The sequence below is a fragment of the Felis catus genome, chromosome A2, assembly GCF_018350175.1.
Source record: "Felis catus isolate Fca126 chromosome A2, F.catus_Fca126_mat1.0, whole genome shotgun sequence".
Taxonomy (NCBI): domain Eukaryota; kingdom Metazoa; phylum Chordata; class Mammalia; order Carnivora; family Felidae; genus Felis; species Felis catus.
Window position 1 is genome coordinate 79,451,336 of NC_058369.1, and position 26,819 is coordinate 79,478,154.

At 43.2% G+C, this 26,819-nt stretch overlaps 1 protein-coding gene across 19 annotated transcripts in view; it reads left to right on the plus strand.

Annotated features, from left to right (window-relative positions):
* The first annotated feature begins 7,137 nt into the window (after positions 1-7,137).
* The window catches only part of SRPK2 (SRSF protein kinase 2), a 256,095-nt gene continuing 236,413 nt past the window's right edge, over positions 7,138-26,819 (plus strand). For 11 of the 19 annotated variants that reach the window (XM_023250274.2, XM_023250277.2, XM_023250278.2 and 8 more), the window contains exons 1-2: positions 15,465-15,606; positions 16,179-16,233. In XM_023250274.2, coding sequence (XP_023106042.1) covers positions 15,480-15,606; positions 16,179-16,233 — 182 coding nt within the window. In that variant the 5' untranslated portion in view covers positions 15,465-15,479. Of the gene's footprint in view, positions 7,351-15,464; positions 15,607-15,933; positions 16,089-16,178; positions 16,234-26,819 lie in introns of those variants that run through there. The other 8 variants (XM_023250276.2, XM_023250281.2, XM_023250282.2 and 5 more) reach the window with 7 other exon arrangements.

A 26,819-nucleotide genomic window follows, 5' to 3' on the forward strand; every position in this document is an offset into this window, starting at 1 on the left:
CCTCTCAAAATAATTAAATAAACTTTAAAAAAGTTTTTATCTTTGCGAAATCCTTTAGCAATCCTTCCCTCAAAGGAGGTCAGGGGTAGGGCTGAAACTTTCAATCCTCTCATCACTTGGTCTTTCTGGTGACCAGCCTCATCTTGAGGCTTACCAGAAGCGTTACCCTAAGTTGGCCAGGTGTGACCAAAAGGGGCTCATGGAAAAATAAAGACCTTTCTAATACCGAGAAAGTCTGAAAGGTGTTAAAAGCTCTGTGCCAGGAACTGAGATCAAATACCAAGTGTATGTCTTATTATACCCCATGCACATTACCTATTTCACAGGGTAGATTTGAAAAAAAAATTTTTTAATTGACCTGAAAGCACTCTTTTAGCCAGAAATTGCAACATAAATGTATATTCCTAGCTTATTATTTTGTTCCTTGTGGTTGCTAAACAAAACAAAACAAAACTGTTGACAGATTGAACTTACAGAGGTTTAGGTACATTGACAAGCATGCTACTAATCAAGTCCAACTGGATTTTACACACACACACACACACACACACACACACACACACACACATACACACACACCCTATGGTAGATTGCTATAAAGTGGCCCTGATGAATCACACCTCCCTAAAATCACGCGCTTGGTATCATTGCATCTTGCAATAAATCTGGCCTTAGGATTTGCCTAAAGCAATAGAATATTGTGGAAGTGTCATCGTCTGAGTTTTCTGGAGCCTCCATAGCTTGTGTCTTCACTCTCTTGAGATTTGCCATGTAAAAAGCTCAGATAGACTAGCTAATGACAAAAGACTTCATGGAGAGAGAGAGAGATCCCAGCCTTCCAGTCCCTTCACTGTCTCAGATATAGGGATGGGGTCATCTTGGGCCCTCTGGGTCTAGCTCACCCACCAGATGGATGCAATAGCCTGAGTGAACCCAGATGAGATCAGAAGAACTGCCTAGTGAACCCACAGCATTGTGAGAAATAATAGATCATTGTTGTTTTAAGCTACGAATTTTAGGTTGTCTTTCTATGCAGCAATAGACAAATGAGGCAATACCCAACTTGTGATGACTAGGTTCTTTAGGTGTTACATGGCTGTGAATCTAGCATTAGACCAGAAGGGGAGGGGAGAGAACTGAAGAAGTGTCTGAGGACTCAAAAACAGGAGGCTCTTATATCACCTTGCACTACGACAACAGAACACGCTGACTTCCTGTCTGGTGACAAATAGTGCATGAGAAGAGACATCCGTTTGCTGTACATCACCAGCTGTGACAGGCTACGAAAACATGCCTTCCATACCCAGCGATTAAAAAATACCGTTGTCTTTAATTCAGAGTTAGGTATATCTGCTTCCTCACCATTTCGTCAAACAAAAAAAGTCCCCACTTTCTGGATTGTTTTGACTCTATTATTAATGGAACCTCAATGAGGTTGCATTACTTGTAAAGTCAGAAAATATCACCCTGGTAATCCTACATTATATAAAAACAGATCTATGCAATTGGAAATTGTGTTGTTCTACAACACATAAAGATTATTCTATAGGGGTGCCTGCCTGGCTCAGTTGTTGGAACATCTGAGTCTTGATCTTGGAGTTGTGAGTTCGACCCCTACATGGGGTGTAGTGATCAGTTAAATAAATAAAACTTAAAAACATTTATTTTATAAACACATGTATATGTTGCCGTCACTCCTCCTCCTCCTTTCCCTGCCCTAATTTTTGTTGAGCAGTTTGACGTGCTAGGTGGTGGTCAGCCTCCTATGTTAGGAGTTTCTAGCAAGCTGCTACTTCTCCATGGTCAGCTGAAGTCAGGAGCCCTGAGTTACCAGCAGGTGTTAGAAACCCATTAGTTCCTCAAAGTTTGGTTTGTGAAGGATTCCAGGTGGGGTCAGCAGATGTGGGTTGTTTGCCCTGGGGCTTGTGTAGGTTGATTCTTAAGACCTTGCAGAGGCGCAGGGGTGGCTCAGTCGGTTAAATGCCTGACTCTTGATTTTGGTTCAGGTCACGATCTCACAGTTTTTGGGCTTGAGCCCTAAGCTCTGTGGTGGCAGCATGGAGGCTCCCTGGGACTCTCTCTCCCTTTCTCTCTGCTCCACCTCTGCTTACCCTCTCTCTCTTTTTCAAAATATACATATTTAAAAGGAAAAAAAAAAAGACCTCACAGAGGTTTGAGAGGAGCACCCTGAAGTCTGAGTCACTCTGAGAATAAATCCTAGGGGATTCCTTTCATTTGGGGATTTCCATTAAAGATTATTGAAAAAGGGAGCGCCTAGGTGGCTCAGTTGGTAGAATATGTGACTCTTGATCTTGGGGTTGTAAGTTCAAGCCCCCATTTTGGGTGTAGAGCTTACTTAAAAAAAAGGTTCTTGAGAGAGAGCTTATTTTATTTTTTTTAATGTTTTTATTTTTGAGAGAGTGTGAGTAGGGCAGAGAGAAGAAGGCACAGAGGATCTGAAGTGGGCTCTGTGCTGACAGCAGATAACCCAATGTGGGGCTTGAACTCAAGAACTGTGAGATCATGACCTGAGCCGAAGTCAAGAGTCAGACGTTTAACCCACTGAGCCACCCAGGTACGCCTTTTTTTTTAATTTTTTACTTTATTTTATTTTATTTTTTATTTTATTTTATATCTTATTTATGCGGGAGGGGGGAAGTGAGTGAGAGAATCTCGCTGAGTGCAGGTTCCAAGCTCACTGCAGAGCTCAACGCGGGACTCGATCCCATGACCCTGGGATTGTGACCTGAGCCGAAATCAAGAGTCCGACATTCAACCGACCGAGCCACCAAGGCGTCCAGTGAGAGGGTTTAAACGACGACGAGGTTGACATTCCAGACAAGGCTGCCCCAACCCAAAAGCAGCTCCCCCTGCCACTGTTGTGTTGTGTCAGCTCCTGTATCAAACATTTAAGCAGACCGTGAGAAGCAAAATGGGTCTCGCAGGGCAATAGAACCAGCCCATGGAAATTAAGCCCTGTTTATCTACAGCTACCCAGTGCAATGTGTTCTCCGGTTACTGAGTGTGTCTTAGGATAGGGTAGAACTGACCTCAATTTACGTTACTGTTGCACATTAGTTCAACTGTACGAAAGGACAGATTTAAACTTCCCTTTATTATTCGTATTATTTATTCAACATCACGTACTATGTGCCAGACACTCACAGAGGAATTAAGGACATACAGTCTATCTTTATGCAACATGAAGTCTAGTTTGCTTTAGCATTGCAACATAAAAATCCTGAGGTAGAGATTAAATTACAACGGTGTGGGGCTTATTGACTTTTAAAAGTTCTGAGAATCAGCTGTGAGATCCAGGGAATGCCTTGGAATCAATGCAGTCATTTCTACAAGCACTTTGGGAAATGTTTGGGCAGTACCTGCTAAAAGTGAGCGCACACATTCCCTGTGACTTAGCAGTTCCGTAGATCTTGACATATTTACCAACAGACAGAGACAAGGACATTCATAGTAGTGTTACTTGTAATAGCCCAAACAGGAGACAGTCCAAACACTTGTTACTGGTAGAATCATGTGTCCATTAGAGTCTAGAGGAAAAACAGAAAATTACCTTTTTTTTTAAGCTTATTTATTTTGAGAGAAAGAATGGGAAGGGGAGGGGCAGAGACAGAGGGAGAGAGAGAGAGAGAGAGAGAGAGAGAGAGAGAGAGAATCCCAAGTAGGCTCCTTGCTGTCAGCACAGAGCCTGATGTGGGGCGCAAACTCACAAACCATGAGATCACTAATTGAGCCAAAGTCAGATGCTTAACAGACCCAGACACCCTGAAAATTACTTTTTTATTGCAGTTAGATGAGTTACTTTCACAAAAACATGTAAGGCATTGTTAGGTTGAACAGGTGCTGGAGAAAAAGGGTAAAGGGGACATGGTGGTAACAGTAATAATGCATGTTCCCCATCTCCCCGGGCGGGGGTGGGGGGCGGTTAGGGAACAGAGTGCAGAGCTGAGGTGCCTCAGAAGCTCAGAGGAGGGAGCTGGGACCCAGAGGTCTGAGGAGAGGGAACTGTCTGGGTTGTTCATTCTACCAGGACAGGCTGGTCTGAGGAGTACCATAAAACCTGACACTGGAAACAACTCCTGCTGTGAAGAGGTGATGCTGACAGGACCGCCAGCCAACAGGAAAGAGCAAGTCCTCCAGCCTCCAGCCTCCCTCTAGCGCCCCCAACAGGCAGAACTAATTGTAGCCCCTTGGCTGAGTCAGAACTGCCTCATTACACGCCTGAGGGTAGAAGGGCAAGTTTGGGGTTAAGACACAGTAGTTGTTGTTGTTGTTGTTGTTGTTTCATGTTTATTTATTTTGAGAAAGAGGGCACATGCGAAGAGGAGGAGCAGAGAGGGAGGGAGAGAGAATCGCAAGGAGGCACTGGGCTGTCAGCTCAATAGCCCCACATGGGGCTCGAACCCACAAACAGTGAGATCATGACCTGAGCCGAAATCAACAGTTGGATGCTTAACCAACTGAACCACCAAGGCGCCCCAAGATACATAGTTTAATAAATGTCACCAGTGGGGGCGCCTGGCTGGCTCAGTCCGTAGAGCATGTGACTTGTGATCTTGAGGTTGTGAGTTCAAGCCCCATGTTGGCTGCAGAGATTACTTAAAAATAAAATCTTTAAAAAAACGGGATGCCTGGGTGGCTCAGTTGGTTAAGAGTCCGACTTCGGCACAGGTCATGGTCTCACAGCTTGTGGGTTCCAGCCCCGCGTCAGGCGGGTCTGTGCTGACTGACGGCTCAGAGCCTGGAGCCTGTTTCAGATTCTGTGTCTCCCTGTCTCTCTGCCCCGCCCTCTCTCATGCTCTGTCTCTGTCTCAAAAATAAATAAAACATTTAAAAAGTTAAAATAAAAAAATAATGGTGCCAGTGGATATAAAAAAACAAGTGGTATATTCACACAATGGCACACTATACAGCAATGAAAGTATTACATTCAACACACAGCTCGGTCTCACAAACATCATGCTAAGCAAAAGAAACCAGATGCAAAGGCCTAGTGTCTGATTTTATTGCCATAAACCTAAAAACCAGGCAGCATTAATTGGCAATGTTAGAAGTTAGAATAGAGGTTACCTGGATGGGAGTGGTGACTGAAGAGGAATGAGGGGAGCTTTCATGAGGTAATGGGAATGTTCAACATTAAAAAAATTTTTTTGATGTTTTTATGTATTTTTGAGGCAGATAGAAAACATGAGTGGGGGGAGGGGCAGAGAGAAGGGGAGCCAGGCCCCACACCGACAGCAGAGAGCCCAATGCAGAGCTCGAACCCCAACCAAAAGGTCATGACCTAAACCAAAGTCAGATGCTTAGCCAGCTGAGCCACCCAGGCGCCCCTAAAACACAGGTGTTTTTATTGTACCCTTGTGATTTATGCATATTTCTACATGTATATAATGTAACAATAGAAAGTTTAAAAAACAAATACAACTGAATACTATAATCATGAAGACCTATCAAGCTGTGTTTGTTTGTTTTTTTAAGATTTTATTTTTGGGGCACCTAGGTGGCTCAGTCAGTTAAGCATTGGACTCTTGATTTCCGCTCAGTCATGATCTCACAGTTTGGAAGTTCAAGCCCCATGTTGGGCTCTGCCCTGACAGTGCAGAGCTTGCTTAGATTTCTCTCTCTAACCCTCTCTCTGGCCCTCCCCTGCTTGCATTCTCTTTCTCTCTCTCAAAATAATTTTTTTTAAAAAGGGATTTTTAAAAAGATTTTATTTTTAAGTAGTCTCTACTCCCAACATGGGACTTGAACTCTTGACCCAGAGATCAAGAGTCACATGTTCCACTGACTGAGTCAGCCAGGTGCACTGACTATAAAGCCGTTTTTTATTGGTAAAGTGTATTTTATCTCTGTACTCATACTCAGAGTCACACATTCTTGAAGAACTGAATGTGAATTATGCTAGAACAGAATTCATGTTGAACTGTGAGAAAAATTATGTTCAATTTGTTTTTACATTAGATTTTATATTGGATTTTTAAATCAGTTACAATAAAATGAAAAAAAAATTCTTACAGTCAGAGAGTTCATGTATTTGACAAACAAGTATTCGATCATGGCTGTATTCATGTCCAAATGCTTGAAAGGAGTGGAGCCCGTGGTGGGAGAGTTCAGCATAGTTTATTATGGCCAGACCATTGAATCTGTTTATATATGTGCTGGCATATTGGTCAATATTCTTTTTCTTTTTCTTTTTGATGTTTATTTATTTTTGAGAGACAGAGCGTGAACAGGGGAGGGTCAGAGAGAGAGGGAGGGAGAATCCCAAGTTGGCTCTGTGTTGTCATCTTGGAGTCAGACACAGGGCTCAGTCTCACGAACCGTGAGATCATGACCTGAGCCGAAATCAAGAGTCAGATGCTTAACCAGCTGAGCCACCCAGGCGCCCCCATATTGGTCAATATTCTAAATCCCTACTAACACAGCCCTGGCAGATCTTCAGGAGTCATTTTTCTTTTTTTTTTTTTTAATTTTTTTTTTAACGTTTATTTTTGAGAGACAGAGAGAGACAGAGAATGAGCAGGGGAGGAACAGAGAGAGGAAGATGCAGAATCTGAAGCAGGCTCCAGGCTCCGAGCTGTCAGCACAGAACCCGACACTGGGCTCAAACCCACGGACTGCGAGATCATGACCTGAGCCGAAGTCAGTTGCTTAACCCACTGAGCCACCCAGGCGCCCCCAGGCGTCATTTTTCACTGGCTTATGTAAGAGTCTTATATACAGTAGGCATTTCATTTATGACAAATTTATTACTATTGATGATGTTCTGTAGATAATCTAGTCAACCTTCCCTTTTCTTTAGTCTGAGTGTTGGACTGAGAATTCTCTTTCATTTCTACTCTTCAGACAATGGCCAAATGAGGGGTCTATAAGGATGCTCACTTGCAAATCAGAGGCAGTAAAAGAAAGACGGAATGACCCCTGGTGGTGGTTTAAAGAATATGTCCACATGGTCCGTTCGGCTTCCCTTCAAGAAATGCTCTCCGGCCCCTCCTCTAAGCATGTGCTGTACTTGCATCTCAGGAATAGAATGTAGTGAAAATGATGGATTGTGACTTCTGAGGGTAGGTCACAAAAGGCAGTCAAGTTTCTTCCTTGCTCTCCAGGGGAAGCCAGACACTCAAGCCAGCCCTATGGAAAGATCAGGGGGAGGAAGTGAGGTCTCCCTGAAACAGCCAGTGAGGATCTGAGACCCCCTGCTAACAGCCATGTGAGTGAGCCATCTTGGTAACAGATCTCTCAGCCTTCCTCCAGCCTCCAGATGACAGCGGCCTCCAGTGACAACTTCGCTTTCCAGCTGAACTGCTCCCAAAGTCCTGGACCACAGAAATCGTGAGATAATAAACGTTTGTTGTTTTCAGTTGCTAAATTTGGGAGAAATTTGTCATGCAGCAATAGATTAGCAATGCATGTCTTAATGTGCATATATATAAGTACAGCTAATATTTATTGAACAATTAGATCCTTCTCTAAACATTTTATGTGAAATAACTCATTGAATCCTCACAACAAATATATAAGGTAGTTAATACTATCCCCATTTTTTGGATCAGGAAGCTGAGGCACAGAGAATGTGAGTAACTTGCCCAACGTTACCAAGATAGTGAATGATAAAACTAGGGTTTCAACTGTGCCAGTCTGGCTCTATTACTCTGCACTAACTTCTGGGTGAAATTGCTGCTTTAGTGGTACTAATGTCACTGAGAAATATGCTGTAATGAAATAATACGAGACAGGCTTGGGGCGCCTGGGTGGCTCAGTTGGTTAAGTGTCCAACTTCAGCTCAGGTCATGATCTCACGGTTCGTGGGTTCAAGCCCCATGTCGGGCTTTGTGCTGACAGCTCAGAGCCTGGAGCCTGCTTTTAATTCTGTGTCTCCCCCTCTCTCTCTCTGCCCCTCCCCCACTCATGCTCTGTTTCTCTCTGTCTCAAAAATTAAAAAAATAAATAAATAAAAAGAAAGGACACATGAAAAAAAGAGACATGCTTAAGCTTCATACTAGAAAGTATAAATTAGATACAAGGAAACTTTCCTAGAAATGTAAAAGCGTTAGAAAGCCTTTGGAAAAAGGCTAGGTTCTCATCTACTAAAGGCCTGAAGGAAGGTGGATTATATGAGCTCTCAAGTCTGTTTCCAATTCTATGACATACTAAATATACCTTCTAAGATACAGTATGATTTAGTAGCTCTACTTGGAAACATTAGTGTGTAATTGGGTTTACAGCGTTCTGTAATTTTCTCTTATATTTAGTAAAAATTAATATGATATGTTCATCTTGAATTCTGTTGTACTTGGCTGGGGAAAAATGCATATGTATTTCCTTTTCACTACTTTTGGACAGCACAGAGAAAAAAATATATCCAGTTGTTTTTTTGTTTTTTTTTTTTTTTTTGTTTTTTTTCCTTTTTCTCTTTGAGAGAGAGAGAGAAAGTGTATGTGTATGTGTGCACGCTAGCAGGGCAGAGGCAGAGAGAGGGAGAAGGAGAATCTTTTTTAAAATTAAAAAAAAAAAATGTTTCTTTATTTTCAAGAGCGACAGAGCACGAGAAGGGGAGGGGCAGAGAGAGAAGGAGACACAGAATCTGAAGCAGGCTCCAGGCTCCGAGCTGTCAGCACAGGGCCTGATGCAGGGCTCAAACCCGTAAGCTGAGATCTTGACCTGAGCTGAAGTCAGACGCTTAACTGAGCCACCCAGGCACCCCATAGGGGGAGGGAGAATCTATTTTATTTTATTTTTTAATGTTTTTTATTTTTTATATTTGGGAGACAGAGAGAGACAGAGCTTCGAGCAGGGGAGGGGCAGAGAGAGATCGGAGACACAGAATCCGAAACAGCTTCCAGGCTCCGAGCTGTCAGCACAGAGCCCGAAGCGGAGCTCGAATTCAGGAGCAGTGACATCATGACCTGAGCTGAAGTCGGCCGCCCAACTGACTGAGCCACCCAGGCACCCAGGAGAGGGAGAATCTTAAGTAGGGTCCACTTCCAGTGCAGAGCCAGACATGGGGTCTCATCCAATGACCCTGGGATCATGAACTTAGTGGAAATTAAGAGTTGGTTTCTTGAGGCGCCCGGGTGGCTCAGTTGGTTAAGCGTCCAACTTCAGCTCAGGTAACGATCTCGCGGTCCGTGAGTTCGAGCCCCGCCTTGGGCTCTGTGCTGATGGCTCAGAGCCTGGAGCCTGATTCTGATTCTGTGTCTCCCTCTCTCTCTGCCCCTCCCCCGTTCATGCTCTGTCTCAAAAATAAATAAAACGTTAAAAAAATTAAAAAAAAAAAAAAAGGTTGCTCAACTGATGGAGCCACCCAGGTGCCCGTAAGATATATCCAGTTCTAATACTTCCCCTTCTTAATTATAATATCCTTATGATTATTTTTATTAGCAATAAATATTGGTAAAATAAAATAATTAAATTTATACTCTCAGGATTGTGAGTTTGAGACCCACAATGATCTTACTTGAAAAAAAAAAAACTGGGGCGCCTGTGTGGCTCAGTCAGTTAAGCGTCCAACTTCAGCTCAAGTCAAGATCTCACGTTTGTGGGTTCGAGCCCCGTGTCAGGCTCTGTGCTGACAGCTCAGAACCTGGAGCCTGCTTCGGATTCTGTATCTCCCTCACTTTCTGCCCATCCCCTGCTTGTGCTCTGTCTCTGTCTCTCTCTCTCAAAAATAATAAGCACTTAAAAATTTAAAAAAAAAAGAAAACTAAGAATAAAACATATACAAAAAAACTTTTATTCTCTGTTTCTTTTTTTTCCTTTAAAATTATTTATTTTTAAATTAAAAAAATTTTTTTTTATATTTTTGGGGGAGAGAGTGAGCAGGGGAGAGGGGCAGAGGGAGTGAGAGAGAATCTTCGGCATGGAGCCTGATGTGGGGCTCCATTCCATGACCCTTGGATCACGACCTGAGCCAAAATCAAGAGTCGGACGCTCAACCGACTGAGCCACCCAGGTGCCCCTGATTTCCTTTAAAATGTTATTTGAAACTATGATGCATATCAAATAAATTTTTAGTTGTTTTAATTTTTTTTTTCAGTAGGCTCTGTACCCACTGTGGGGCTTGAACTTGCCACTGACCCTGAGATTCTCACATGCTCTGTATGCACTGCACCAGCCATGCGCCCTGAAATGTTTCATTTTTGAATTTGCAGAGACTAGGTTTATAATCTATCATTCTTTCTGTAAGCACCTAATATAGGATGTGTAAATTGTTTATTGATAATTTGGTTGGTGTATTTTAATTCAATAAATTCAAAGCAATTCACAAATACTCTAGGTGGCAAATATACTTCTCTCCTAATTTATAGAAGTAAAAAGATTGACAAAATCACCTTGGGGCCTTTCATTCTTAGCTTTTCAGTGAGACTTTTCTTTTTTTTTATTTATTTATTTATTTTATTTTTATTTATTTTATTTTTTTATTTTTTTTATATATGAAATTTATTGACAAATTGGTTTCCATACCACACCCAGTGCTCATCCCAAAAGGTGCCCCCCCTCAATACCCATCACCCACCCTCTCCTCCCTCCCACCCCCCATCAACCCTCAGTTTGTTCTCAGTTTTTAACAGTCTCTTATACTTTGGCTCTCTCCCACTCTAACCTCTTTTTTTTTTTTTCTTCCCCTCCCCCATGGGTTCCTGTTAAGTTTCTCAGGATCCACATAAGAGTGAAACCATATGGTATCTGTCTTTCTCTGTATGGCTTATTTCACTTAGCATCACACTCTCCAGTTCCATCCACGTTGCTACAAAAGGCCATATTTCATTTTTTCTCATTGCCACGTAGTATTCCATCAGTGAGACTTTTCTTAAGTCTCAAAAGGTTGGTGTTTGTTTTTCAGTTTTTTTTTTCTTTTCATAGATGGTATGGCCATCTAGTAATCATAATCTACAATTCCCATGTTTATTTTGTTTATTTTCTGCTTCTGGCAATAGAATGTGAGCTCCATGTGGGCAGGGAGATCTTTGTGTGCTTTGTACGCTGCTGTAGATTCAGTACCTAGAACACTGCTACATAATAGGTATTTGGTAATTATTTGTTGAACAAATGAATGCAAAAGATCTAGCAAAGAGATTGGGTATGTGCCTCCCATGTAATGTTAATGATAATTACCGTGTACTGAATACTTACTTATGTTAGTTGATTATCATATTGACCCAGGAGGATTAGTATTAATATGATTACCATTTTCCAGATGTTGTAATTAGGTAACTTGTCCCAGGTTATGCAGAAATTAAGTAGCAGAAATTGGTTACAACATTGAGGTAAGTGAAAAAAGCCAGTCACAAAAGGACACATGTTATATGATTTCATTTATATGATCTGTTTGGAACAGGCAAGTCTATAGAGAGAGAAAGGAGATTAGTGCTTGTCCAAGGCTTGGGCAGGGAAGGTTGGGGGAAACGGGGAGTGACTGCTAATGGATATGGTGTTTCTTTTAGGGGTGACAAAAATATTTTAAAATTAGATTGTTAATTTTAAATGTTTAAAATTAGTTGTGGATGTGAATGTATTAAAAACTATTAAATTTTGCACTTTAAGTGGGTGAATTGTATGGTATGTGAATTATATCTCAATAAAGCTGTGAAAAATAATAAAAGAAACTGGTTTCAAACTCACATTTCTTTGGCTTCAAAGCTTTTAATCACCTTCTAGAAGGAGCTAAGACTGGACTCATGATGTTTCTGAGATCAGGTCAGGGAAAGGACAAGGTTTCCTGGAACATGCCAGAAAGTAAAGAGGTGCTCAAAAACCCATGGGGACATGTCCAAAGGACACTGCAAGTTGGAAGTGTCTTTTGTGGTCAAATATGGAACAATTCAAGATCAAAAATCAAAGTGACAGTAATTACTGTCAACTGTCAGTTGACAAAACAAAGAACAAGCTGAAAACAGAGAACAAAGGAATGGCAGGAGAAATGAAAGGTCTTCCTTAGAGAAGACTGTCACCTAATTAATATAGATGGAACAGATGGAATGTTAGGATTATAATATCAATATTCTACCACCACTATAATAATAATTGATCCAGGCAAGCATCATCACTGGATGCTAATCCACAGTGTGAAAGATTCTTGAGGAAGGACACTCAGTCTCAAAGCATTACCCTCACAGAATTTTGTTTTTAATGTTTATTTTTATTTATTTTTGAGAGAGAGAGAGAGAGAGAGAGAGAGAGAGAGAGAGAGCGTGTGCATGCATGAGTGAGGGAGGGGTAGAAAGAGAGAGGGAGACACAGAATCTGAAGCAGGTTCCAAGCTGTCAGCACAGAGCCCAAAGTGAGGCTCAAACCCACGAATCTGTGACCTGAGCTGAAGTCGGATGCTTAAACAACTGAGCCACCCAGGTGCTACAGAATTTTTTTTTAATTGAGATGAAATTCACATAGCATGAAGTTAACAATTTTATTTTTTAAGTTTTTAAATCTTGTTAATGTTTATTTATTTTTGAGAGAGAGAGAGAGAGAGAGACAGAGCACGAGTGGGGGAGAGGCAAAGAGAGAGGGAGACACAGAATCCAAAGCAGGCTCCAGGCTCTGAGCCATCAGCACAGACCCTGATGCAGGACTCGAACCCGTGAACAGTGAGATCGTGACCTGAGCCAAAGCTGGACGCTTAACTGACTGAGCCATCCAGGTGCCCCACGATCTTAACAATTTTAGAGTGCACAATTCATTTAGCATGTTTACAATATTGTAATTGTGCAATACACCTCTTTCCAGCTCCAAAACGTTTTCATCACTACAAAAGAAAACCTGTACCCGTGTAGCTGGTTGTTCCTCATTTCCCCTCCTCCACCCGGCCACTAGCCACCACCAATCTGCTTTCTTTGGATTTGCTTATGCTGGATGTTTTCATATAAATGGCATTATACAATATGAAACAGACCATTTGTGTCTGGCTTCTTTCACTTGGCATAATGTTTTGAGGTTCATCTACATTGTAGCATGTATCATTCGTTTTCATTCTTTCCTTCTTTTTCTTCGTGGTTCTTTTAATGGGCTGAAAAATATTTCATTGTATGTCTGAAACACAATTGGTTTATCCATTCATATGCTGATGGGTATTTGGGTTGTTTCTAACCTTTTGGCTACTGTGATTAGTACTGCCACGTACATTTGTGTACAAGGATTGGAGTACCTGTTTGTATTTATTTTGGATGTCTACCTAGGGGTGATAATTCTATGTTTAGCTTTTTGAGGAACTGTGGGGCTGTTTTCCACAATGATTGCACCATTTTACATTCCCACCAGCAATGTACAAGCGTTCCAGTATCTCTAGATCTTTGCCAACATTTATGTGCCATTTAAAAAAGGAATATGGGGGCACCTGGGTGGCTCAGTCGGTTAAGCGTCCGACTTCAGCTCAGGTCATGATCTCGCGGTCCGTGAGTTCAAGCCCCGCGTCGGGCTCTGTGCTGACTGCTCAGAGCCTAGATCCTGTTTCAGATTCTGTGTCTCCCTCTCTCTCTGACCCTCCCCTGTTCATGCTCTGTCTCTCTCTGTCTCAAAAATAAATAAACGTTAAAAAATTTTTTTGAAAAAAAAAAAGGAATATGGTCATTCTAGTACGTGCGAAGTGGTATCTTATTGTGGCTTTGCTTTGCATTTCTCTAATGTTGTTGAGCTTCTTTTCATGTACTTGTTGGCCATTTTGTGTATCTTTGGAGAAACGTATATTCAAGTCCTTTACCAATTTTTTACATAGACTGCTTTTCTTTCTTTTTTTTTTATTTTTGAGACGGGGGGAGGGACAGAGGGGGGAAGAGATAGAGTTAGAAATAGAAGTAGAGGGAGAGAGAGAGAGAGAGAGAGAGAGAGAATTCCAAGCAGGCTTCCTGCTCAGTGCAAAGCCTGACATAGGGCTTGATCCCAAGACCCTAGGATCATGACCTGAGCCAAAATTGAGACTGATGCTCAACTGACTGGGTGCCCAGGTGCCCCCATAGACTACTTTTCTAGGTATAAAAGAAAAAAAGCTACCTTTACCATAGAAAAATGATTACATGTAACATCACTAATAATGGAACAAACTGACATCATTTCCCTCCTGCTCCAACATACTGAGGATGGACACAATATCATCCATATAGTGTACCTGACAAAATTATTTCATTTGAATCTAATAGGGAACAGAGTGGAAACAGAAATGTCCTGTAGAAAAGTAGAATTGGATTCTTAAAAAAAAAAGTCAATGCTATAAAAGAAAAAAAAAAAAAAAACAACAACAACCCAACAACCAGGGATTATTCTAGACTAAAGGAGTTTAAAAAGACATGACAATTAAATGTAATACATGATTTTTGATTGTATCTTGCATTGGAAGAAAGCCTGCTAAAAGGGACATTTTGAAAATTTGAATATGGCCTCTGTATATTGCAGATAGTAGTATTATATTAATATTAAATTTTCTTGTTAAGATCATGGAATTTCGTTGATGTAAAATATCTTTGTTCTTAGTTAATACTTATTGAAATTCCAAGGGTAGAGGGTAACATTGTTTGCGAAAACTTGAGTGATTCCGCAAAAACAAAACAAAGAAAACTACACATGCACACATACAGGGAACGCAAATGTGATGAAGTGTTAAAAATTGGCGAATGTGGGTTAATATGGGTGTTCATTATATTTTTCTCTTAACTTTTCTGTAGGGTTGATAGTTTCAGAAATAAAAGTTGAGAAAGTACTTATCTATAGAGGACAAACTGATGGTCAGCAGAAGGAGGTGGGTGGGAGGATGGCTGAAGTAGGTGATGGGGGTTAGGATTAACAGGTGCACTTGTGGCGATGAGCACCACGTGATTAAAATAAAAACAAAACAAAAAAAAGCTGAGAAAGTGAAAGGTTCGTGGTGTCTAAGCAGCGCTGTCCGGGTTCTGTTGAGTTTGCCATCTTCAGAATAAGACTAGATCCTTTTATGAGTTACGAGTACAGTTGGACAACCAAAGAAGAGTAAATGGTCGGGATGGATACCTTTCCAAAACATTATAATTATATAAACAAACAAAGGAACACTGCAGTTATCATTCTGTCCTGCTATCACCTTGATTCCTATCTTTATTAGGGAGCATGATAGCTCCCTAATAAGACTTTGGAAAGTCTTTGCAGTCAGCTAGGCCTATATTTGAATCATCATCGCTGGGCAAACTGTTCAACTTCTTTAGGGGTCAATTTCCTCGTTGTAAGATGTAGACAATAACTGTTTGGTGGGATTGTTGTGTTAAATTGTTAGACACTTGGTGTTTTCTGAGCTGGGCTTTAATTCAGGTGCAAAAACTTCGTCCTACTTTCCATGCAATTTGCATCTTTTCCCTCATTAAACTCAAACAATCCTGGGGGGTAAGTAAAGGTGAGAGATAAGATGACTTCTCCAAGGTCACACAGCTGGTGAAGGACCCAGGTCTCCCCGCTCTTGGTCCTGTGCCCTTTCCACACCCGCCAGAGACGAGGAAGCGGCGCTCATGGGGATGCAAGGATGTAGAGGTGCAAAGGGGGAGAAGAGGCCGCGCGAAGAGAGGTGGTGTGAGACCCGCGGAGGCGCCGGCCAAGGAAGGGCGCATGGAGAGGCGGGTGGCGCGACCGGCCGGGGTGCGTAGGAGAGAGGCTGTGGCTGGAGAGGGAGGGTCGCGCGGGCCGGGTACCCGAGAGAGGCGGGAGGCCTGGGCCGGCTGCGGGGGCTCAAGAGGCGGAGGCCCCGGCCGCAGGCTGGGGCGGGGGACGCCGTGGGCGGGAGTGGCGGTGGTCGCGGGGGGGGGGTCACTTCTGCACAGGTGGGGCAGGCGGGTGGGTGCGGGGTGCGCAGGAGGGCTCGGCGTGGGGGTCCGGACCCCACCGGGCGGGTGGGGGCGGGGCGGGGGCGGGGCCGGCCGGGGGCGGGTCTCGCTGGGCCCCCCGCGGGAGCGGCGGCTGCGGCGGCGGCGCAGGCGCGGTTCCCGCCTCCTCCCGGCTGGCGGAGCGAGTGGAGGCTGCAGCCCGGCTCGGCTCGGCTCGGCTCCCGCGTCGCCGCCGCCGCCGCCGCCGCGAAGCCCCCCGCCCCCCCTTCCGCCGCGTCGGGATGAGCTCCCGGAAAGGTGAGTGGCCCGCGGCGTCCCCTCCTCCCCGCCACGCGGCCCCGCAGGCCGACCGGCCCGACCGTTAATGTGTGTCTTCTCTTTCCCCAGTGCTGGCCATTCAGGCCCGAAAGCGGAGGCCGAAAAGAGAGAAACATCCGAAAAAGTGAGTCCACGTCGCGCTAGACCCGGGGCCCCTGCCCCCGTACGGTCCAGGGCAGCCCGCGACCACGGAGGGGAAAGTTGCCCGGATCCCCCCCGGGCCGAGGGCTGATCCCCCGGGACGCCGGCGCTCGCCTCCTGCGCGCCCTGCGGGCGGCCCGGGGGGAGGGGCGGGCGGGCGGGGGAGGGGCGCGTGCGAGCCCGCGGCCGGCCCGCCGAGCATCCCCGGACCCCCGGGCCCGGGGTGGCCGTGGGCGGGTGGGGTGGGTGGGGGGGGCGGTGAGCGTGCGCACCCTCCCTGCGCGCCGCGCTGGCCCGGGGGTCGCGGGCGCTTCCCGGGAGGGGCGCTGGCGTCCGCCTCCTTGGCCCTGCCGCGCCGTGTGCGGGCGTGAGGCTGCTGCGTGGGTCGCACCTGGACGCGGCGGCCCACGAGGAAGAGGAGCCGAGTGTGCGAGAAAGTGATGTGCGTGTGTGTGTGTGTGTGTGTGTGTGTGTGTGTGTGGCCGGCCTTCTCTTCCTCCCCGGCCCCCGCCTCTCGGCCTTTTCTGCCGAAAACCCGAGCTGGTTGTCAAGTGGTTTGCCTGGGGCGTGTTCCTGGCGCGAGTTCAGCCCAGAGACCTGTGCGTTTCGGCGCTCGGGTTTTTTATTCGAAACTTTCTGCTCGGGCCGAGCGTCACTTTGCTTCGCGGCGGCTGCGCCCGGGTCGCGGGCTGCGCGGGGGCCGGTGGGCGTGTGCGCGGGCGGTCCCGGGCGCGGTTCCCCGGCCCTTATTGTGCCGGGGTGTTGATGAATGGGGTGGTGGTATTTAAAACGTGCCAGCCGGCGGCCACCTCCAGCCTGGCCGCGGACCGGAGTGGGAGCGGCCGGCGCCCCGAGATGAGCCTTTCCTGGAGAGCTGCTCCGAGACCGCAGAGCGCCGCGGCGTCGCTCCTTCCCGTTTCTTAATCCTCAGAACCTAGCAGCGTTCCACAGCTTTACTCCTTCTAGATTTGTGGCTTCACTCTTCCTTTTGAGCAAGCAAGGCTCTCTGGTATTTTTGCCCTACTGTAGGGAATGGTAGACCGTGATCCTTCTTGAACATCACGAGACATTTCTTGTTTTTGTTTCCTTTGGGGGACTACCTTGCAGCATTCTTGGGCCTCCCCCTTCCCGCCCCGCCTGGGTCTCAGACTAGTGAATTTCATACCCTTTGGTGGCATCTATAAAAACTGCCTGAGGCGCTGCGAACGCGGTGGTTGGTATATCAGGACACGATTTTCGTTCACTCCAGATGGAATATAACTTGAAAAGTATTTTCAGGGTTTCTCAAAATGTGGATCTTGATATAATAATGCCTTTCGTAAAAAAAAAAAAAAACAACACACACACAAAAAAAAAAACTAGAGTGACAGGAAAAGTACTTATTAAGGACTTGAGAAACTGGTGGGTTAAATCGGATAGTAGATTCTTAAGATATTAAATCAGGGTGGATACGGTAGTTTCGAGATGCTTTAAAAAGATTAATGCTCGCTTTCAAGTCAGAGCCTTAAATTTGCGATTTCCTTGGAATGACAGAAGATTAGCCTATGAGTAAGGAGAACTAATATTTAGGAACTTGAGTATTGGGTTTTAAAACCAACTTTAAATTTAAAGCATTTATCGCAGAGTGCATTATGTCTAGAAAGGTAAAAAGGAATTGAAAAAATTATGTCCCCAGTTTTGGGAATGGCTGTGTGTGTGTACATATGTATGTAACATACATGTGTATGTTATGTGTGGGCATACATGTAGAAAAGCAGTTTTAGGTAAGTCACCATGTGTTTCATATTTTCATATTTCAGGGTATGACTTTCCTAATGGCCAAGAGCCTTTTTTGGTGTGCTGCAGTTTGGATTTATGTGATACGTTTATAAAGAGTTAGTGTATAGCCACAGTATTCAATTGTTACTCTCACGAATTAATCTTCCAGCGCTTTCCATTGTCCATTGTGTCGATGTGATAAGATTTGAGGGAGAAGCCCCCAGGCATCGCTAAGTGAATTGGTTGGTCTGCAAGGTAATTAACAAGAGGAGACCAGCCCAATTACATAACTGATTAATGAAATGCCATTTTTTTGGCCTAATTCTTTGAATTAAGACATTATTTTAAAGGAATGCTTGATATGATTTATTCACTCATATGTTCAGCAAGTATTTGCATGCCTTTCCTTGGAGATGGTGGTAGAGCTTTGAATAAAACAAAGCTGCTCTTGAAGGTCACAACCAGTGGGCGTTGGGGGAGAACCCCAAAGAGGATAACAAATCAAGATTACAGTTGCAGATAGTGCTAAGAGATAGGGACAAAAATAAGATAGGATGCCTCAAGTAATAGTGATAGATGACATTTGAACACTGTGCCAGTCACTGTGCCAGTCACTGTGCTGATAGCTTTATGGCCTTTTCTTCCTTGTGACGCCACTATACGGTGGGTGCTTGTTATTAATTGCCATTTTACAGATGAACAAGTATCATGCCCCGTTGGTAAGTTGAATACAGGCAGCCGGGGACTAGAATCCACACTTCAGTCTCTGAGGAGGCGACATTTGAGAAGTGGAATGAGGAGGAGTGGAGGGGAGTGGGGGGAGCCCGTTCTATATATGGGCTAGGAATGTTGGAGGAACCTGAGGGTCAGGGTGACCGGAGTGCCACGGAAGAAGATGGTAGCTGGTGGGGGGGGGGGGGGATGAGAGTGGGTAGGGCCTTGTCCTGTTGGCCATTGAGAGGCTTACAGATGGGAGTGACAAGATCTGGTTCCTGTTTTAAAATAAAGCACTGGCTGTCGGTTTGGAGGACGGATTGTTAGGGGTCAGGGAGAAGCAGAAACTGGAAGCTGACCTTCTGTCCAGCTGGGAAACCCGGGTGACTTGGTTCAGGGTGGCAGCAGTGGTGCTGGAGAGAAGTGATGGAAGGAACTGTAGGAGGCTGCTGGTCTGAGAAGAATTCCTCATGTTACATTCAGCCCTGACAGGTTAAAGTCCTGCAATTAGCATAGTTTGGACCACAATCCAGGTCTCCTCATGCCCACTGTTTTTGCTTTTTGATTGCTTCTCCAGAGGAGAAGGAGTAATAGGTCTAATTTCAAACTGTATAAATATAATGATTGGCAGACCTAAATTATGTGACAGTATGGGCCTGGCTTGATGTAATATGATCTACTTTTGTTATTATCTCCCTGTATAGGTAAGCTGGCTTTTTATTCATTTTCATTCGGTTTAATTCTGTGAGCATTTATGAATTGAGCCAGTTCCTATAGGCTACTTTTTAGTAAACTGGAGTTTGTGGTTGTCAGGAATACCATTAAGATTTCTCTACTTAGCTGAGTCAGGATTTTAATCTCGTCAGATTGTTCCAGTGAGTTTAGTTTGCGGAATATTAATTGTGCTGCTTTGTGAGTAACAGGCAGCAGGGAAGGATCATAGTGTCATTCAGTCATGAATCTCAAGAATTAGCTAAATCACGTGGCTTGGGATAGTGTTGCTTTGGGGCATGAATGTATGTCTAAAATTTTTAAGGATGTATTTTTTTTCCTGCATGTAACTTTTTTTTTTTAATCCTTATTTTTGAGGGGTAGGGGGTGCAGAGAGAGGGGGAGAAAGAGAGAATCCCAGGCAGGCTTCACACTGTCAGCACAGAGCCCAACGTGGGTCTTGAACTTACCAACCCCAAGATCATGACCTGAGCTGAAATCAAGAGTCAGAAGCTTAACCTACTGAGCCACCCAGGTGCCCCAAGCATGTAACTTTTTCATTGATACATAATTCACATACTATAAGGTTTATCTTTCAAAATATATAATTTGGTGCTTTTTAGTATATTCACAAGGTTGTGCAGTGGTCACAATGATTAATTCCAGAACATTTGCACCGCCCTACCCCCCAAGTAAACCCCTTACTTTATTTAGCAGTCACAATTCATTCTCCCCTGCTCCTACTTTGTTTTCTGTCTCTCTGAACTTACCTATTCTAGATATTTCATATAAATGGAGTCATACAATATATCAGTCTTGTGTCTGATTTTTTTTTTTTTTTTTTACTTACCATAATGTTTTCAAGGTTCATCCATGTTGAGGCATGTATTGGTACTTCATATTTTTATACTGCTAAATACTGTTTCATTCTATTGATACACCCCATTTTATTTATCCCTTCATCTGTTGATGGACATTCAGGTTCTTTCCACATTTTGGCTATAAATTATCTTTTAATTCCCTTAAACATTTTTATTTTATTTTAATTTTAATTTTAATTTTATTTATTTTTCATTTCATTTCACTTCATTTATTTTGTTTTTTTTAATCTCTATACCCAATGTGGATGGAGCTTGAACTTACATCCCTGAGATCATGAGTCACATGCTTTACCAACTAAGCCAGCCAGGCACCCCTTGACTCCTTTTTTTTAAATTAAAATTTTTCATTTTGAAATCCTAAGACTCCCAGGAAGTTGCAGAAATAGTGCAGAGTTCCCTGTGTACCCTTCATCCGGCTTCCCCCTGGTGGTGATATCTTACATGATCATAGAACATTGTCAAACCCAGGGACTTGACATTGCCACAGTGCTATTAACTGAAGTAAGATTTCACCAGTTTTTACTTGTATTCTCTGTGTGTTGTTCTCTCAGATGGATCACTTGGGTGGATTAGTGTAGTCATCATCAGGATTAGGATGCAGAAGTGTTTTATTACCACAAGGAAACTCCCTCCTGTTCCCTGCCCTTAGCCCTAACCCCTGGCAAGAGTTTTGCCACTTTGAGATTGTTGTATAGGTGGGATTATATGGTACGTAACTGTTTGAGATTCACTTTATTCACTTGGCATGGTGCCCTTGATACTCATCCATGTTGTTGGGTGTATCACTAGCTCATTCTTTTTTAATGCTTAGTAGTATTTCATGGCATGAATGTACCAGTTTATCCATTCTTCTGTTAAGGATGTTTGGATAGTTTTAGTTTTTGATTCTTAAAAGTAAAGCTGCCGAACATTCATGCATAGGTTTTTATGTGAACGTGTGTCCATTTCTATAGGGTAAATATCTAAGAGAATGATTGCTGGAGAACTTACTGTTGTACTTGGACTTCCTAGCAGGTTAGCAGCTTGGTCTCTCCCTCTTTCTGTGTATATCTTTCCCTCTGTCTGTCTTTTTTTCCTCTGCACCATGTCTGTGATCTGTGTGTGTGCTGTTGGTGGTGGGATTCTGCACTGTATCTTTTAGGCTTTTGACTTTCTGTTGGTGGGTGAATCCTGTCGGTTATTGCTTGTCTGTTCTCCGTAGTAAGGGTTCTGGCTGCCACCGAAAATGATAGGCATGGGATTGGTGGCCCTGGGTCAGCAAATCACAGGTGAGACAATTCAGGAATGCTGTCATACAAGTTGATATCTTTCTTAGGTAAGCCTCAACTCTTCCCTGTGTTATAAATGTGAGCTCACAAGCCCATGACCTTGGAATACCTCCTAGGGAAGGTGATCACTTATTTTTGAGTTCTTGTTTTGTTACCCATTGTTTATTCAGCAAATATTTCTGCTTACCGCAATACACTTCAAAGTAACAAACATATAAGAAGCAGATTCCTAGAGCTGGGCAGTGTGTTGTATGCTAGGAAGAGTAAGATAAATAAAGCCCCATTCTTACTGGCAAGTAGGAGAGATGTCTGTGTCTCATGGTCAGTAGGCTGTTGTGGGACAGATAACCAGTAGGTGCTGGTGCTTTGATTGATTGGTAAAGGAAGGCATTAAGAAGAAATCTTGTTTACTTTTAGCATTACTGTTATTCTAATGAAAGAGCTTTCTTAAAAAAATAATTTATTTTTGAGAGAAAGTACGTGAGCAGGGAAGGGGCAGAGAGAGGGAGAGAGAATCTCAAGCAGGCTCTGCTTGATCTCACATCATGAACCGTGAGATCATGACCTGAGCCAAAATTGAGTCAGATGCTTAACTAACTGAGCCACCCAGGTGCCCTGAAATAGCTTTTTTTTTTTTTTTAAATGATTAAAAGTAAGTAGTAATATGGTCTTGGTGGAAAATTAAGACAGTATAGAAAAATTTAAAGAAATAAACATCAGTTGTATATCCACCAATTATGTTGCTGTATTATCTTTTTACTTATGCATACTTTTCCACCAATATTATTGAGATATTCTTGCCATATAGCCTGTAAATTTAAGGTGCATGAATATTTGGTACATGGAAAATTGTGAATTTTTTTTTTGTTGCAATAACATTCATGCTCTAGTCTCTTCCAAGTATGTAATACAGTACTATTATAGTCTACTTGTGCATTTTTTGTTAGTTAAAAAAATTGAATTATAACATGTATGTGTGTGTGTGTAGTAAAGTGCACTAGTCCCAAGTGTACAGCTTGATGATTTTTACATGTATTTTTATATGTGTTTTACATGTATTTTTATTCCTAATAACCACCACCCAGATCAAGATACAGACCCTTCCAATACTTACCTCATAACATTTCTCAAGTGTCTCCCCAGTCTATACCCTGCCACCCACAGGTAACCGCTTTGCTGATCTCTATCGTTATTGATTAGTTGCCTGTTCTTGAACTTCATATAGAATATATTCTTGAAATGAAATCATATAGAATATTCTCTTGTGTCTGGCTTATTTTCACTTAACACATCTGTGAGATTTGTCCATGTTGTTGCAGGTACCAGTGGTTCACTGTTACTGTTCTGAAGTGTTCCTTTGGATGTATATTCCACGAGTAACTTGTCTATTCTGTTGATGAGTGTTGTTTGTTCAGTTTTTAGTCATTATGAATAAAGCAGCTATAGACATTCTTGCACATGTCCTTTTGTGGACATTTGCATTCATTCCTCCTGGAGATAGACCCTAGCAGTGGGATTGCTAGGTTACACAATAGCTATATGCTTAGTGTTAGTAGTAATGGCAAAAATATTTCCCCCCAGCTTTATTATGAGATCTTTTTTTTTTTTTTTAATGTTTATTCATTTTTGAGAGGTAGAGCACGAGCGAGAGGGAGCATGAGTGGGGGAGGGGCAGAGAGAGAGGGACAGAGAACCCGAAGCAGGCTCTGCTGACAGCACTGAGCCTGAGCCAGGGCTCAAACTCACCGTGAGATCATGACCTGAGCTGAAGTCGGAGGCTCAACTGACTGAGCCACCCAGGTTCCCCTTTTATGAAATAGGTTGGATTGAACTGCTTTCCTCTCCCACTGTGTGACAGTTTCGGTTGCTCTACATCTTTGGTACACTTGATAGAGTCATTCTTTTTAATTTTGGCTATTATGGGTATATATTGATATCTCACTGTGGTTCTCTTTTGTGTTTTTCCGAGTGATGGTGTTGAACATCTCTTCACATGCTTATTGGTCATTTGAATTTCCTATTTTGTGAAGTGCCGTTGTTGTTTTTTGCCCTTTAAAAAAAAATTGAGTTCTTTTTCTTACAGAAAATTAAGAAACTTTTCTTGAGATGTAATTTACATTCTTTACAATTTGTGTACGTAAAGTGTACAATTCAGTAGTTTTTAGTAGATTCACAGAGTTATGTTAAACTGGATCTTGAAGAGCCAATAGTAATTTGCCAATTGGTAAGAGGGGGCGGGGCGAGGACCTTCCAGGTAGAAGCAGCATTGCAGTTGGTAGAAACCTGTGGAGGTGTAAATGGTATGCTTGTATTTCGGGAATGCGAAGCAGGTAGGAAAGGCTAGGGTGCAGGCTGTTGTGAGCTAGGAATGGGGCTCACGTGTCTTGAGGAAGTTAACAAGGGACTGGGGAGCTGTTAAAAGGCACAGGTTGAGATTTTTAGAAAGATTACCCTAACTGCTGTGTGGACTAGGAGGTCCATTAGGAGGCTATTGGAGGAGACTTCAGGAGACTGATGAGTATTAAGGAATTAGAATTCATTGGATTTAGTGTCCAACTTAATGTGGGAGCAGGCTGGGAGGGGTTTAGGATGAATCCCAGATTTCTGAATTAGCAAAATTTGTGGATGGTGTTGTCATTCCTCAAGATAGGGAATGCAGAGCGGGTTTGGGAAAAGCTGATGATGGCTCTGGTGAGGCCGTTAGGGGTGTCTGGGTGAGTCCAGTTAGAGATACTGGTCAGTGTTTGCAGCTAGAGCACTGGGAAGAGCTCTGGTTAGGGGATGTGAACTGGAAGTTGTTGGGAATAGCTGTTGGTGGCTATTGGTTGAAGGTGCTGCGTGTGAACAGAGGAAAGCCACAGGTGGTAAAGGAGGAGCCAGAGGGGAGAACCAGCGGACAGTGATTCCCAGAGCCTGAGGGGAATCATCAACAGAATCACAGTCCGCAAAAAAGTTCAAGTCAGATGAGCCCCAGTCCTTGGCCTTTGATTTTGGCACATAGGGAGTCCTTAGAGACCAATGCTTTCAGAGGAGCAAATTGCATGAGTGAATGAGATGACATGACAGCAGAGTCCTTTTTTTCTTTTTAAAAGATTACTCTCTGAGTAAGCTTTCTTTGTGTAAAAGAGAGAAGGTGGAGAGGGAGGTTCTTGAGAAGTGGGTCATCTTCCCCTCCCCCCATGGAAGGGTATAGCAAGGAGATAGTAGAAGTGTAGAGGTTGAAAATACTGGCAAGGGGGATTTTGGTGCAAAAGCCCTGAGTTGACAGAAGGGGGTGGGATCAGAGCGCAGTTTTGCTTTGGACAGAAGTCAGTGGCTTTCTCTGATATGAGGAAGGCTGTAGGTTGCATATTATGTTTTGTTTTTTTAAAGTTTATTTAGAGAGAGGGAGAGAGAATGAGCAGGGGAGGGACAGAGAAAGAAAGAGTGAGGGAGAGAAAGGATCCCAAGCAGGCTCCGAGCTATCAGTACAGAGCCTGACGAGGGCCTTGAACTCAGGAGCCATGAGATCATGACCTGAACCAAACACTCAAGTGACTGAGCCACCCAGGCACCCCTAGACTGCATGTTTTAAAAAAACATGTTCCCAGACCTTGCTGGAATGTTATGTAATACATGATATAAGTGCCATATTATCTTTGGAAAATTAAAAAAAAACTAGAATGCAGTAGTATGTGGCCTCAAGGGTTGTGGACCTTTGGTAAGTGCAGTAAAGGTTGGCTGCCATGAGACTTCTGGTGTTGCTGGTTTAATTTTTCCTCAATGACGAATGCACTTGTTCTCTTGTATTTCCACACGAGTGTGTTGACTTCTCTGTTTCTGATGTAGTCCCATGTTGTTTTAATTGCTGTAGTTTTGAATACATTTTACAGTTTTTTGGTAGGCCAGAAGCCCTCCTACTTCTCCCATTAACACCTCATTACTCACATTTTCAGAATTATTTTGGCAATTCTTGCGTATGTATTCATTAAGATCATATTTCCAAGTCCCTCCTTCAGTTTGTGTTTGCTGTTTTGTTTAAGGTAATTGACTCTGTAGATTAATTTAGAGAGACCTGACAAGTTTTGGATTAGAAACACCTTTTATTGGGGTGGCTCAGTCGGTTAAGCATCTGACTTCAGCTCAGGTCATGATCTCACGGTCTGTGAGTTGAGCCCCTGTCTGAGCTGTTAGCACAGAGCCTGGAGCCTGCTTTCTTGTCTCCCTCTCTCTCTGTCTCTCTCTCTCTCTCTCTCTTTGCCCCTCCCCTGCTCACACTTTCTCTCTCTCAAAATAAATAAGTTTTAAAAAAAAACAAAACTTTTTGATTGACCACACACACATAAATGGTAAATATGTAAGGTGAAGGATGTGTTAATTAACCTGATTGTGGTAATTATTTTACAAAAGTATGTATGTCAGATCATCATGATATATGCTTCAAATATATACAATTTTATTTGTCAGTTACACCACAATAAAGCTGTTAAAAAAAAGTTATAAGAATCTTGAAATTGCCATATTCGAGAACTTGCTTTTGGGGATTTATTAGTATCTCCTTCATTTTGTCTGTTTACAAAAAAAGGTTTTAAAACGTGTTAAAAATGCTTTTTGAATCTGATAGTAGTTTTCCAGAGCACATGATCTGTATTTTTAAAAACTGAATTTCTTCCCTGGTCTTACTGAGAAATTATCGACACACATCACTGTGTAAGTTTAAGGCATACAGCATGATGGTGTGATTTACATATGTTGTGAAATATGACCGAAAGAGGCTCAGCTAACATCCATCTTCTTGCGTAGATACCATGAGAAAGAAAAGAAAATCAGTAATTTCTCCTTCGCTGAAAACTAATTAATGTTCCTGTGTACTGAACAGTCATCCTGCTACACCATGTTATATCCCCGGGACTTACTCATTTTATAACTGGAAGTTTGTACATTTGACCACCTCCCTCTACTTCTCCCTTCCTCCACCCCCTGCCTCTAGTAACCACAAGTCCTCTCTCTTTAAAAATCTTTCTTTTAATCATTTTTTTAAGTTTATTTACGTTGGCGGGGGAGGGGGGGGGGGACAGAGAGGGAGAATGAGAATGAATCCCAAGCAGGCTCCATGCTGTCAGCTCAGAGCCCAGCGCGGGGCTCTGTCTCAAGCAAGAACTGTGAGATCATGACCTGAGCCAAAGTCAAGAGTTGGATGCTTAACCGACTGAGCCACCCAGGCGCCCCCAAAACTTTATTTTTTAGAGCAACTCTTA